Source organism: Prionailurus viverrinus, chromosome E1 (genome assembly GCF_022837055.1).
Source record: "Prionailurus viverrinus isolate Anna chromosome E1, UM_Priviv_1.0, whole genome shotgun sequence".
NCBI classification, from domain to species: Eukaryota; Metazoa; Chordata; class Mammalia; order Carnivora; family Felidae; genus Prionailurus; species Prionailurus viverrinus.
The window spans coordinates 29,282,557-29,297,068 of record NC_062574.1 but is presented as its reverse complement, the minus strand read 5'-3'; the positions used below and the strand labels follow the sequence as shown (position 1 = coordinate 29,297,068).

Sequence of the window (14,512 nt, the reverse complement as noted above, 5' to 3'; positions counted from 1 at the left end):
TGGGATGCCTCCTTAGCTGTAATTATGGCTACGGGGGGACACCTGCCACCCAGGCCCCTGTCCCCAAATGCCCTTTGCTTCGAGCTGGGCTGTGGGGAGAGGCACGTGTCCCCAGCTGGCCGCCTCTGGGACCCCTCGCCCACCTCTCCTCTTCAGTCCAAATTCCCCTTTCCATCCGTGTCGCCTTCATGCCCGTAGGATTCGTGCCCTCCTGCTCACCGAACCAGCAGCGTGCCTGCTGTCTCTGCCGTTGTCAACATCCCACGGCTTGTGTCTCCTGCAGCCAGGGGCCTGGCTGTTCCGCTCCTCTCTCGCTGGCAGTTAGGAGTCTCTCTCCGGCTCACGTCGAAAGTCTTTGTTCTTCTCCCTGAACGTTCAAGCTGATTTCTACCAACTGTTCATTCAGCCTCCGGACTGGCTGGCTTGCTACTTAGGAAACGCGGCCCCCAAAGGGAGAGATTGGGGATGCCACACCCCAGGTTAGGACAGGAAGGGAAGACACTTCAGAGCGTGAGGGGGCGAGGCAGGGATGCTGAGCCCCCGCCTCCCGGGAACAGGGACATGTGCGAGCTGGAGAGAGAGCGCCCTGGGAGCCTAGCTTCCAGTCTCAGGTGCTGCTTTTGGGGCTGGCACGTGGATACATTTGCACGGGGACTTACAAACCTGTCTACATAGGCGGGACAGATGGTTGTCAGCGGCCACAACTACCTGTCTGTGGTCTTTTGTTCTGCCTTCCATTTGAGAGTCTGGGAGAGGTGTGGGGCAGGCAGGACCGGCCTGCTCTGAAGGGAAGGATCTGGGGAAACAGAAGATGGTCCAACAGGGAGAGTGCAGAGTAGAGAGGGGACAGGCGGGAGGAGGGTTGGGTTGGTGTGGCCAAGGAGAACTCCCCAGCAACCCCCCCCGCCCCCGCCAGGACAGCCAGAAGAATACCCTGTCATTTTAAGCTATTTGCCATGAAGTGGGGGGGGTCATTCCCTAGTCTTCAGGGAAGATTTGGTTTTGAGGCATCAGCCTTGTATACGAGCTGCTTAGAGCGTGGGGAGGGAGAAGAGACGTTGTGTCTCGTTTGTGATCTAATGCCAGGGTGCAGATAAAGCCACATCCAGGAGATAGGGCCAAGAGCAAGACCGGGGGCGGCTGGCAGTCCAGAACTTCAAGCTGCTGGGAATTTGGAGAAATCTTAGGGGATCTGTGGAATGGGGCAGTCAGATCAATGTCACCCCTTACGGAGCCAAGAGACTGCAACTGACATCTGGGATTCTCTATGTAAATACACACACACACACACACACACACTCATAATATATAAAATGTATACATGCAAGATTATACATCACATGCAATATGAATACATTATATATCGTAGGTATAAATATATTTATAAATATATAGAATCACATAAAAGAGATAAAATATAAAAGACATAAAAGCTAAGTATTTTCACACGATACAAATATGGCACATAGAGAAGTACACATTATAGTATTATAATCATGTAATAATGATAATACACATAAAATATAGAACACATAAGAATGTTTTAAATATGTGTAATTTAAGTATATCCACGAAATGTTGTAGAAATAACATCTTGGGACACAAAACAAAGTCTTTTATTTTTCCCCTGTGACAATCTCTAGCTCTTTTTTGGAGTGTTTTGAGTCCATTTACATCTTTCAAGTTTATTGCCATAGAGTCGGCACAGGGTAAGTTGCAGGTATATACAACTTGGGAAGATTTGACGCGGACGCACCGAGGGATGCTTTGCCGCAGACAGGACAATGAACATCTCCGTCACCCCCACTCGTTTACTCGAGTCCCTCTGTCCTACCCCACACCATCCCCAGGCAGCCGATAATCGGCCGTGTGTCGCTGGAGATTAGTTTGTGTTTCCTGGGGCTTATGTAACTGGAATTATGCAGGACATACTCCTCCGCCTGCCTTTAGTGAGGCTCATCCAGGTTGGTGGATGCGTCGGTGCCTCCTTCTTTTTTTGCTGCGTTCCACTGAATGGATGTACCACCCTTTGTCTATCCAGCCACCTGTGCAAGGACATTTGGCTTTAATCTTCAAATGAACATATCTCCAACCCTCCCCATGCCATGAATTGCAGGGAGTTTCTCTTCCCAGGGTTTTCCTCATCCCTTAAGGGCACCAAGGGCTGTGGGGGTCATTTCTCTGAGGGGGTGGTAAGTTCAGGACCTGCCTCTGCCAGCACTAGGGGACATCCCCCTGCCCCTGGCCTCACTCTGCCCTCATCGCCTCATCCTCAGGGCAGCCTGGGCCCTGGGTGCGGGGGGCAGGCTAACACTTGGTCCCTGTATCCGTGGCTTCTCAGGGAGCTGGTTCAGGAGCGGTCCCGGAGGCCGCCGAGCAGTGTCCAGGCAAGCCCTGCTCTACCCGTTTGCTCCACACCAGACGTAGTTGTGCCTCTCAGCTCTTTCAGGACATATTTCGGGCCTCTCCAGAGGTGCACAATGGTCAGACTCCTGTGAAAACTCACGCTACGAATGCCGAGCCCCTGCTGCTAAGCCAGAGCCTCACTGCTGCCCCCACAGAGTCTCCAGCTATTTCTGGAAGGCTCTGGGCTTTCTCAGCTCTGGGCAGGTCTTCATGTTCCACCCAAGCCTCCTGACTGGTCTCTCCCTCTTACTCAGTCCCCTGCACTGTTCCTCGAACACACAGGTGTGTTTCTGCCTCAGGGCCTTTGCACTTGCTTTTCCCGTGGCCCTTCGTTTCCCCCCTTCCCTGTCTTGTTTTTTCTCTAGGCACCACCATCTAACACACCGTGTAGTTTAAATTAAAAAAAATTTTTTTTTTTTTTAGTCTTTATTGTTGAGAGAGAGACAGAGTGTGAGCAGGGGAGGAGTAGAGAGAGAGGGAGACACAGAATCCGAAGCAGGCCTCAGGCCCTGAGCTGTCAGCACAGAGCCCGACATGGGGCTCGAACCCACGAACCATGAGATCATGACCTGAGCCGAAGTCAGAAGCTCAACCGACTGAGCCACCCAGGTGCCCCTAAATTTTTTTTTTTTTAGGAGCACCTGGGTGGCTCAGTCAGTTAAGCGTCTGACTTTGGTTCTGGCCATGGTCTCGCGGTTCGTGAGTTCGAGCCTGCCACTCTCTCTCTCTCAAAAATAGGTAAACATTAAAAAAATAAGTTAAAAAAAGTTAATTTTAATTTATTTTTGAGAGAGAGAAAGAGAGAGAGAGAGACAGAATGCAAGCAGGGGAGGGGCAGAGAGAGAGGGGAGATACAGAATCTGAAGCAGGCTCCAGGCTCCGAGCTGTCAGCACAGAGCCTGATGCGGGGCTCGAACCCACGAACTGTGAGATCGTGACCTGAGCCGAAGTCGGACGCTTAACCAACTGAGCCACTCAGGCTCCCCTAACACACCATATAGTTTACTTCTCTCTCTTGTTTGTCATCGTCTTCTCTGCAAGAATGTAAGCTCCCCAAAGGCAGGAATTTGTCCGCTTTATTCACTGGTATTCCCAGCTCCTAGCATATTGCTGGCATGTAGCAGGTGGAAAGAAAGAATGAAGAAATGAACACCTGGCTCACGTTCATTTTCCTGAAGAAGAGCATCCCACCCCCACCCCCACCCCCATCCCCACCCCACCCCACCCCCAGGATGAATAGTCAGAGGCAATTTCAACCCAAGACCGTGTGAAACATCCACCCTGAGCGCTGAGGGCACCTGGCTGTCCTCAGCAAGTCCTAACAGACCTACTTCTGCGCAACAGACTCGACTCTCAGTCCTCGCAGAGTCTCTACGAGTTTTTTTCCTTCCTTTCCCACCCCCCAAAGAAACCTTCCTAGAATTTCATTCAGCAAAATAGCTCCAGTTGGCATTTTATCAGTTTAAAACCGCAGGTTTACATTTATAACATTTATTTGTGAAATGAGAACATCGGGATTGATGAAAATAGAAGTTTGACTGACTGCAGGGTGGTATCCTGGGTTGATTGGATCCTGGAACAGCAAAAGGACATTAGTAGAAAAACCAGCGACATCTTTTTGCTCAGTATGGGGGCGTCTCCTTTTCGACACACGTACGTCATGGATGATGGCAAATATTAGGAGAAACTGAAACTGGGGAAGGGGGCTCAGGAACCCGTGAGACTATCTTTACAACATTAGTGTGACTCTAAAGTTGCCAGAAGAAAGAAGTTTATTTAAAAATACGTATTGCATCAGTAAATGAAATTTAACAAACAAAAACAACACATTCGACATCATGGGCAACAACGATCGTCTTGCACAACATACAAATTACTGCTATGTTTTGCTTTGGTTGCACAATATTGAAAGAAATCTTGACTCTCAGCTAAGCGGTTGAAAATGGCAACAGATTTTGACAGCTGCTCGCCTTGCGGTCTCAGGATGTGCTCCAATTAAACTGAGAGGGTGGAAGCTCGTTTTGAGTTCTGTAGAATACGGGGCGTTGGTGCGGTGCCAGTCTGCAACGGGTTAACACTTTGTACGAAGCACACTGGCGTGTGTGTGCGTTGTTCCCTACCGGTTTCTAAAAGTTAAAACTGTTTTTGAGAGATGACTTCGGAATCGAACATTTGGAGAACCCGTGAAGCATCTCTATGGCTTTGCCAAGCAGTTTGAAAACAAACCACTGGTCGAATTACAAGTTCCCATTCTGCAGATGAAGAAACTGAGGTCTGGCCAGGAGAAGGGACTAAGGGTCCACAAGTCCAGGACCAGCCCGGGCTGTCATACTTCCAGCCATAAGGTTTACTTCTGTGAATGGATGTGACTGGATTATTCTTTCTAAAAACTGCTGCGTGGGAAGTCATCGAACGCTTCAGCCTGTCCGTTCTCCTCTCCATGATCATTTATGCTATTTCCATTTTTTAAAGCTCCGGTGAGGTATCTTGAACGTATCTCCTTGTTCACGCATCTAGAGCTTCCCTAGGGCATCATCCTGAAGGTGCTGGGTCACAGGGTGTCCATACCTCGACTTCACCAGGACATGCCAAATGGTTCTCCAAGTGCTTCTAAGAATGACACCCTTCTCTGTGGTCCCTCACCCTCACCAGTCCTTGGGATTGTCAGAACAGAAGGAGGCAGCGTCCCCTTCCATCCCTCGGGTGGGTGATAGCCTTGCCTTCTGGAAACCTTGATGGTCCTGGGACTGTGTCCTAGTGCTGAACCCCTCCTAACTCACTGTGTGACCCTGGGTGAGTCACTTTCCTGCCACCCCCCCACCCCATCCCAGTCTGACTCTCCCATCTGCGACATGAGGAGGCAGGCTGAACTCAGAGGTTCCTAATCGGAGTGTTTGCCCTCCAAATTAAAATTTCAAAACCTTCCCCATAAAAACAGGTACCTGTAGTCGTCAGTGACTGCGAAAACACGACATGGATCCTAAGCTGCTAGGAGTTCATCAACGATTTACAATGACTTTGTATTTCATTAAATAGTCAACATGTAATACATCTTGAAGTAGCCATAAATGTATCTGCGATCAATGTAATGTATTCGTTTTTCCCACACTCCATATGCCAGATTATTCCCACTTCCTTCGACTCTTGACCCGTGGCTGGACACTACTGGACCAGAGCACATCAGGGAAGGGGAAGGGAGCATAGCGGCTTCAGAATGCCATTTCCCAGCTGTGTGGCCTCTGGAAGGTAGTTTTTTCTTACGTGTGCACGCGTGCGCCAGGCACTATCCCAAGCGCACTTCGTATATGCAGTTATGTGCTTAGACCAGTTCCTGGCACATAAGTGCTCTCTAAATGTTAGCTCTTATTATCTCAATTAATCCTTCCAACGATCCTGCCAGGGAGTTATCATTCATTTATTTATTCGGTAAGTATTTACTGAACATGACCATGTTCCAGGCACAGATTAGGCACTGGAGATGCATCAGGGGACAAAACAGTCCCAGATCTCTGCCTTTATGGGGCACACCATTGTCCTGATTTTACACGTAAGGGTGCTGGGGCACAGGGAGGTCAAGTGCCTTTCTGCGCCCACTCAGTGAATGGACTAAATATGGTTGCTTTGTGTGCTGGCTTTCCCTCACAAAGTTCCCGCGATTTCATCCGAGAACTGCTCCTTGCCACACCCAGTCCGTCCATATGATGCCTGGAGCAGCTGCTCTGGGCTCTCAACACCCCGCTTATGACCCTGGGACCAAGCAGGGGACATGAGTTCCATTCCATGGGGTTTTGTACTTGGGACCAGAGAAAGGCCATCCGTGGAGGCCACAAGAGGGAAACGTGGGAGCTGTTGGCCGCCATGTTTTCTTCCACATGGAGGATGTCACTCTGGAGGGAGAGAAGAGAGGCAGAGATGGAGAGGGGAGAGGGAGAGAGGCACGCTGGTGTGCATCTCCCCAGCTCGGCCCGTCCTGACACCCAGCCACATTCCTCTCTGAGTTCCCAGAGACGCCTGGTCTCCTTATAACAAACTCCCCTTTTTTTTCTTCAGCTCACCACCAAAGCGTTCCTAGTCAACAGCCTGGTGCCTGGCGAGTGTCTGTGAGCAACTGCTCGAAGGTGCTTTGAGCTCCGGACACACCCTGGATTGCCTTTTGGCATGTGGAGCCGAGTGTCCTGTTGTCAGATAACTTTGCAATAGATTCTCTACCTTCAGAGCATGTGGCCACAACCTAACTCTTAATAAATCAGACGGGAGCTTGCTGCATGGAAAGGAGCCTCAGCCATACATCATTTTTGTTTTCCTCTTGGGGAGAACAACTATGCCACAGCAATAACCTGCCACGTATATGTCTCAAAGCCCTATTTATATAGCCATATGGATAAATATATATAAATAGGACTGTGGAATAATAGATTAAGGGATCTGCTCATCCATAGAAGACTTATGGGGCTTTCAGGACCTAATGGCGGCCTGATTCAGTAAGAAAAATGGGTCTTCGGCAGGATGTGGCCAAGAATGAGATGAGCCCATAGCCTGATAGAAAGCCCACCCGAGAGACGGAGGGGTGGGGAGGACTGTGTGAGGATAGCCAGAAGCGCTGGCTTAGTGAGCTGGCGGCGGGAAGGAGCAGGGCAGAGCTGCGGCAAGTCATAAACCCTGAGCTGTCCTCCCAGCTCAGCCCCGATTCTGCTGTGTGACCTTGGGCAGGTCACTTGCCTTCTCTGGGCCTCATATATAGATGAGGGATGTGGACTTGCTGACTTCTAAGGTCTGGTTTTTCTGCTCTGGCATTAAAATATCTCTGAGCTCTATGGCCACTGCCCTTGAAAGGTTGAGAAGATCTCAGGTAGGTTGAGGTTTTCCCCAGGTCTTGAACAATCACTTGGGCTCCTCATGGGTCTCTAACTGCTGGAGGCTTCCTCAGAAGGAACCTGCAGCCATTTGACCCAAGACCCTGGGGCAGCCTAAACCACAATAGCAACTGGCATTACTGCTACTTCTGGTCTTCTGCCTGACCGTGGCCGGGACTTCACGCCCAAGACCGGCAGCTAACGTTTACGGAGCTCTTACTATGTGCCAGGCACCATTGTATGTAATTTACATGTATTATCTTGCTTCATCATCACAAGAACCCCACGGATGAGGTTCACGGATGAGGAGGCAGAAGCACCCAGAGGCTGGCGACTGGTCGCAGGCCACACAGCTGATGAGTGATGGTGTTTAGGGCGCCCCCTGGAGTCTGACTCCAGCATCTGTGTTCCTAATCTGCACTGTGTACTTCTGCAGAGCAGGGCAGAGAGGAGGATACAAGAGGTTAATTAACGTGCGAACAGCCAGGATCCTCGAGTTCTCAGACCTGTCAATTTTGTGGGGGAAGGATATAGAGAAAAAGTATTCTCGCGGCTCCTTGTGTTTCTTTCGGTTTTTCCAAGTCAGCCAATTTTTTTTTTAACAAAAGTCTATTTACAGAAGCGACACATAGGACCCAAGATAACCACATGTCAGCCATGCTTCAGTGAACCCCCAAATCAAAGATGGACTGGATAGCGTGTACCTGATGCTATTGGCTTTTTCAGGATTTCAGACTATTTTTTGTTCTCTCTGCGGGTTGAAACCAGGCTTTTGTGACTTGATGAGGACACATTTCTCCTGGGGTGTAATAATGCAGCTGGTGTTAGACCTAATACCGAAGAGAGAACATTTGCTATTTTGGAAGAGTTAATCCCAAAGCTTCTTTCTTTGGCTCCTGCCTTTAGAAAAGGCATTTCTGAGGCAGGTCCAGGCAAGACCGCGGCCTCAATAATCGGCCCTCAATCATCTTAACGCCAATCACATCTCTTTACTGAGCACTTGTAATGTGCCAGCCTGCTGCTGCAGGCTGATTTAATTCCCCTAACACCTCCTGAATGAATCTTGCTGTTACCCCCACATGACAGACCAGGGACCAAGGTACAGATGTTAGACAGCGTGGCCCGGGTACCCCAGCCAGCAAGGGGCAGGGTGGGGACTGGACCCTAAGGCTGGACGCTGGGTTGTTGGTACCAGACTCTGCGACTTCTAGGACTGGCCATTGAATCCGTGGGGAAAACAAAAGTGTGGGGCCCCTTATGTGACAATTATTAAGAATTTCAAGTGGCTCAGTCGGTCGAGCATCCAACTCTTGATCTTGGCTCAGGTCGTGATCTCATGGTCATGGGATCGAACTCTGTTGGGTTCCACACTGGGTATAGAGCCTGAGATTCTCTCCCTCTCTCTGCCCCTTTCCCTTTCCCTGGCTCATGCCCTCTCTCTCTCTTCTCTCAAATTAAAAAAAAAACACACAATTTCAGGACAGTGACAGCAGAGTATTAACCAATTGTGGGCTCCTGAGTGACGGCACACAAGACGCACCCAGGAAGTCAGCCTGGACTACCGGCTCTGGGCAGTTTTCTGGCATCTTCTGGCTCCTGGGCCTCTTTTCCAGGCTGTGTTCTCACAGAGGTGTGGCTTAGGATGCCCTGAAAGCTGTAGAAAGGACCAGCACAGACTGGGCTTTAGAAAGCATCCCAGAAAGTGCTCAGCGCCTAGACTGGACCCCTTGAGGCCTCCCTCCCGCCTCATCAGCGCCTCCAAGTGGGCACTTTGCCAAACCCCACTGCACCTCCAGGCTGTGCACTGGGGGCTCTGAAACACTTTATTCGTCTTGTGGTTGTGTCCATGATGGGGCCTCCCAGAAGCTCAGAGAGGGTCAGACCATTGCTTCTTTCCTTTAAGCTTTGGTTTATTAAACAATGAAGCAATGTCAAAACAGGTTGCAAAAATTGTAGTGTATTTCAGATGTGTACATGTTTAAAATTAAGGCCATTCGCACAAAAAATAATACAATGCAATATAAATGTGCTGGATTCATTCATTTGTAGCTCACACACACAGGATAATCTGGTAAAAGAATATAACCACTTTTTTTTCATTTTTATTGGGTTCTGACACACATACAGTAAAGTATGTGTCAAGTGCGCGGATCAGAGGAACACAGCTTGATGGTTTTTTACACGTGTCCACAATCCCGTAACACCATCCAGCTCAGGATAGGTACAGCACCTGGAAGGTTCTCACATGCCCCTCTGAAGTCAGTACCCCCAAGCGGTAACCCCCATTATGAATTCTATCACCAGGGGTTAGTTTTGTCTATTCTTTTTTTTTTTTTTTTAATGTTTATTTTTGAGGGAGAGAGAGAGAGAGAGAGAGAGCAGGGGAGGGGCAAAGAGAGAGGGAGACACACAATCCGAAGCAGGCTCCAGACTCTGAGCTGTCAGCACAGAGCCCAGTGCGGGGCTAGAACTCCATGAACTGTGAGATCATGACCTGAGCCGAAGTCGGACGCTTAACTGACTGAGCCACCCAGGCGCCCCAGTGATTCTTAAATTTCATATAAGTGGGACAATACAGTGTATATTTTTTTGAGTCTGTCTTCTTTCAACGAATGTAATGTCCTAAATCATCCGTAGTTTTCCGTGTAACAGCGGTTTACTCTTTTTCTGTTGCGTAGAATTCCATTGTATGAATATGTACCGGTCCTTTACCCATTCTCTCTGATGAGCATCTGGGTTATTTCCAGTTTGGGGCTATTATGAACAAACTGTTATGAACATTTACGAAAGACTGAATGTTTGTGTCCCTCCAGAATTCTATGTTCAAACCTAATCCCCTGTGTGATGATATTGGGGGGAGGGCTTTTGGGAGGTGGTTACGTCATGACAGTGGAGCCCTCAGGAATGGGATTAGTACCCCTGTAAAAGAGACCCCAGAGAGCTCCCTTCTCCCCTCCATCACGTGAGGACACAGTGAGAAGATGGCCATCTACGGACCAGGAAACAGGTTCTCACCAGACACCGAATCTGCCGGCACCTTCCTGTGGGGCTTCCCGGCCTCCGAAATGGTCAGAAATAAATTTCTATTGTTTATAAGCCACCCAATCTCTGGTGCTTCCGTTACAGCAGCTCGAACAGACCAAGACGAAATCCTCGTACACGCTTTTTTGTTGGCCGTATATACACACTTCCCTCGGATCGGGTGTGCGTACGTTCAGCTTTAGAAGACTCTGTCCTACACTTTTCTAAAGTGACTGGACCGGTTCTCACCCTCACTGCAGCGCACAGGCGTATGGAATATACATTTGAAGATGTAGGATGCCTGCCGTCTCCCTTCGGTCCTTTTAGTGTCACCTTGCGAATGCGATATTTGGAGAATCTGGAGGCCCAAGGACCAACGCCAACGTCTGGGGGCAGCGGACGGTGTCCTAGCTCAGGCGAAGAGAGCAAACCCGCTCTTCCTCTGACTTGTTTTATTCAGGCCAGCGGCGGGTTGGGTGATCCTTACTCAGCCTGCTGATTCAAATGCTACATCCCTTCCAGAAACACCCTCACGGGCACACCCAGAAATAGTGGGCTATCTGGGCATCCCTCAGCCCCATCGGGTTGACACATAACCTTAACCGTTACAGTGCCATACCTCAGCCTTCGGTCACCATCCTTCGGCCACAGAGCAATGGTGTGTGTTGGGGGGGGAGGGAAATGCCCCGTTCCACCATTCTGCCAAAGAGGTAATGAAAAAGCCAAACAGACAAAGAGAGAGCCGGGTCGGAGAAAAGAGGGGGCAGGGGAGAGACCCTGAGTTACAACTTCTCACCATGGGGTCTCGGTGTCTGGCCCGGAGTCCTCGACTCCTTTCAGGGGACATTTCTGGGGCAGCTTCCGCACACTAGGTACGTTCGCTCTGGCCGTTCTAACAACCTTGCAAATCTGCTATTATTAACTATTACCCTGTGTCAGGCACCTCGTTAATATTCATTATTGCTCATCTCCGCAACTCCGAGTACAAAAGAGTAAAAAGGCAGAGCAGAGAGACAAGGAACTCGTGCAGGGTCACCTAGCTTGCGAGTGCCATCACAGGACTTGAACCAGACTGCCCAGCACGGCGGGAAAGCGAAAAGCGGAGCCTCTGTTACTGTAAGTTTGACACATGCACGTGCAGGCTGGTGTGCGTGCACACACATGCACACGTGTGCACAGGAGCGCTACTCCCCAGGACAGGCGTTTCTCTTTCTAAAAGGCTAAGCACAGGCGGATGCCTTGTAAATGGAAGTATGTTATTTACCAGGAGACCCGACCTAAAAAAAAAAAAAAAAAAAAAAAAGACCTAAAAGGAGATGTTTGGGGGAGGCTTTTGGAAAATGTAACCCTATCTTTTCTTGTGTGTAAATCTGTAAGGTTTTTTTAAAATTTTTTAAAGCATTTTTATTTATTTTTGGGAGACAGAGTATGAGCAGGGGAGGTGCAGAGAGAGAGGGAGACACAGAATCCGAGGTAGGCTCCAGGCTCAGAGCTGTCAGCACAGAGCCTGATGAGGGGCTCGAACCCGTGAACTGTATTATCGTGACCTGAGCTGATGTTGGATGTGCAACCAACTGAGCCGCCCGGGTGCCCCTGTAAGTTTTCATAGTTGGAACATGCTTAAAACAGGAGATGTCTGGCCCCACTCCTGGCCCCTGCCCCCTCCCGCCGGCCCCAGCTCCCGTGTCATCACATGTGCACTGTGAGAAGCTCAGTGTCTTGCTTTGGTTTGCAGGGACCTCATGTGGGCAAGGCCCTTGACTCTGGCTTTCAGCTAGGTTGGGTAGCAGGGGTCTAGAGTCTTCAGGGTGGTGCGGGAGGGGTGGTGAGGGGTGGGCTCTTGTTCTCCCCCACCTCCCACTCTCACCCCCTCCCCGCCCCACACCCACAGAGCGGCCGGTCATTCCTGCCAGGTCTGATTATTTTAGAGTCAGTGAAAGGAGCTAACACGGTAAAGCGATAGAATCTGATGTTTTCCAGCTTCAAAGATAATTGTCCCTCTATTTGTCCCCTCAGGTGGGTGGGAGGAGCAAGCCAGCAGCCCTGTATGGGGCTCACTCATGTGGAAGGTCAACAGCCCAGTGAAGGCCCCCCCCCCACCCCCGCAACGTGCCTATGATCTCTCATCCATCTAAGGGGAACAGCTTCAGTGTCAGCACACAGCCATGGGCCAGGCACTTTGCTCCCTCCCGCTGCCTAGCCTGCTCCTCCCAGAACTTTCCCCTTGGACTGCCCAGGCCACGAAGGCTCCTAGACAGGGAGCCGTGGCCCCCACTTCCCAGGAACAGCCGAGCCAGCAGCCACAGCAGCCCAAGGCCAAGTAGCAGGTGGGGTTGGCCTTGGCTGTTATTTCCCAGCAGGACCAAGCTCAAGGGTGAGGACTGCAGCCATGGGAGCCAACAAAGCTTATCCCGAGAGGCAACAGACAGGTGGGAGAGGAAGGTAAGGTGAGAGGGGGAGAAATTCAGAATTTTTTCTTAGTGCCTATTACTTGCCAGGAACTGTATAATGTATTTCCCCATACCTTATCCTATTTGGTATTCACAACAATCCAATGAAATAGATACTGGGCATTATTGCACCCAGGCCCAGCGTCCCCCGGGGGTTGCTACGAGTGTTGTCACACGGGGCCCTGTGCTCAGAAGGAGCCCTGCCCTCAGTTCACTGCTCTGCTGTTGACAGTTGAAATTCCTAATAATTTTGTAACAAGTGCCATTGGACAGCAGACCCTGCACATTTGGTAGCCAGTCCTAATTATACTCACTTTCACTCACTCACGAGGAAACTGAAGCTCTGAAAGGTTACACGGCCTGCCTAAGATCACCGCCGGGAAATGGGGGGCTCGGTCCTGGGGCTCCAGGCTGTCCGCCTCCCAAGACCATACTCTCCAGGTGAGTCCCCTGCCCTCACGGGTTACATTCTAGGAGGGCGTGCGGTTGGTTAGCACAGTGGTCCTCAAAGTGAGGTCCCTGGAAAGACGGCAGCAGGAGCACTTGAGAACTTGCTAGGAGGGGGACCCGCAGGTCTGTGTTGTATTTAACAAGCCGTCCAGATGATTCTGACGCCGCTCAGGTTGGAGGGGCCCTGAGCGGGAAGATGGTAGAAAGAACACGGGGAGGGAGAGAGACAGACAGCGTGTGTGTGTGGGGGGGGCTGGTCTGCAGTTCTAAGTGGGATGGTCAAGCTGGGACTTGGTGAAAAGGTGACATTTGAGCAAGAACGTGAAGATGAGGAGGCACTCTCTGGGTTCCCGGGGGAAGCGTGAGCCAGGCAGCGACAGGGGCCAGCAGGGATGCCCGAGGGCAGGAGTGTGCCTGGTGAGCCTGAGGAGCAGTAATGAGCCCGCTGGGGTTGGGGACCAGCCAGCTTCACCAAGCCTCTGGGTCCCAATACCCTTCCCCTTCTCTTCCTTATTCCATCCCTGTGACCGTTGCCTGGGGAGACACTTTGGGAACAGTCACCCAAGCGGGACAAATGAGGCGCTGCTTCTCTCTATGGGCAATCGCACCCTTCAAGAAGGAGACGTGAGGACTGGGCTGAAGGTGCTGCTTCAGGGCACACTGATGGGGCCTCGTTAAGACACTGACGCTCCATGGCCAAGTTCTTTGATGTGGTATTCTTGCTTCCTAGAGGGCAGCCCCCGAGGACAGATCAGGAGATATTTTTAAGAGGTCTCAAGGGTGCCTCGAGTGAGCTGAGCGCGGACAAATGACACAGGAAGCCCCGGGACTCATTCTGTCGCAGGGACAGCAAGTCTGTAGTCTCAAGGGCTTACTCAAAATTTCAAGGCCAAACTTGTCACCCAGCATGACATCCTAGGAGGAAAAAAGACTGGCGTAGTTGACCAGCAGTGGCCCGCCGTGTTCCTCAGAGGCAGACTCACGTCCGGGGTGGGGGGCTCTCCTTCGTCGTCTTCTCATTCCTCTTAGCCCTTGTGCAGAATCTGTACCTCGCTCCACTGGGGGTGAAGAGAAGGTGGGCTCAGAGGCGGTGGTGGGCGGAAGGGAGGAGAAGGGGAGAGGTCAAGGGTGCAGGACGGATAGACTTGGTCAAGGATGGTGCGAGGTGGCGTAGTGGGAAGGGAAGTGTGAGAGACCTCCCAGGTTGGGCACCTGGATAACATTAGCCAACATTTAATTGAGTGCGCATTCTGTGTTGGGTAGTATGTTAAGTGCATTTGGTGCCTTGTCCAACGTAATTCCTTGTTACACGCATTTTGTGGATGTGAAAAC

The 14,512-nt window shown here is 50.7% G+C and overlaps 1 protein-coding gene across 1 annotated transcript in view; it reads left to right on the top strand.

Annotated features, from left to right (window-relative positions):
• AKAP1 (A-kinase anchoring protein 1) overlaps window positions 1–6,678 on the top strand; it is a 53,784-nt gene extending 47,106 nt beyond the window's left edge. Inside the window, exon 11 of the mRNA XM_047832716.1 lies at window positions 6,457–6,678. Coding sequence (XP_047688672.1) covers window positions 6,457–6,510 — 54 coding nt within the window. The 3' untranslated portion in view covers window positions 6,511–6,678. The remainder of the gene's footprint in view (window positions 1–6,456) is intronic.
• Window positions 6,679–14,512: the final 7,834 nt, after the last annotated feature.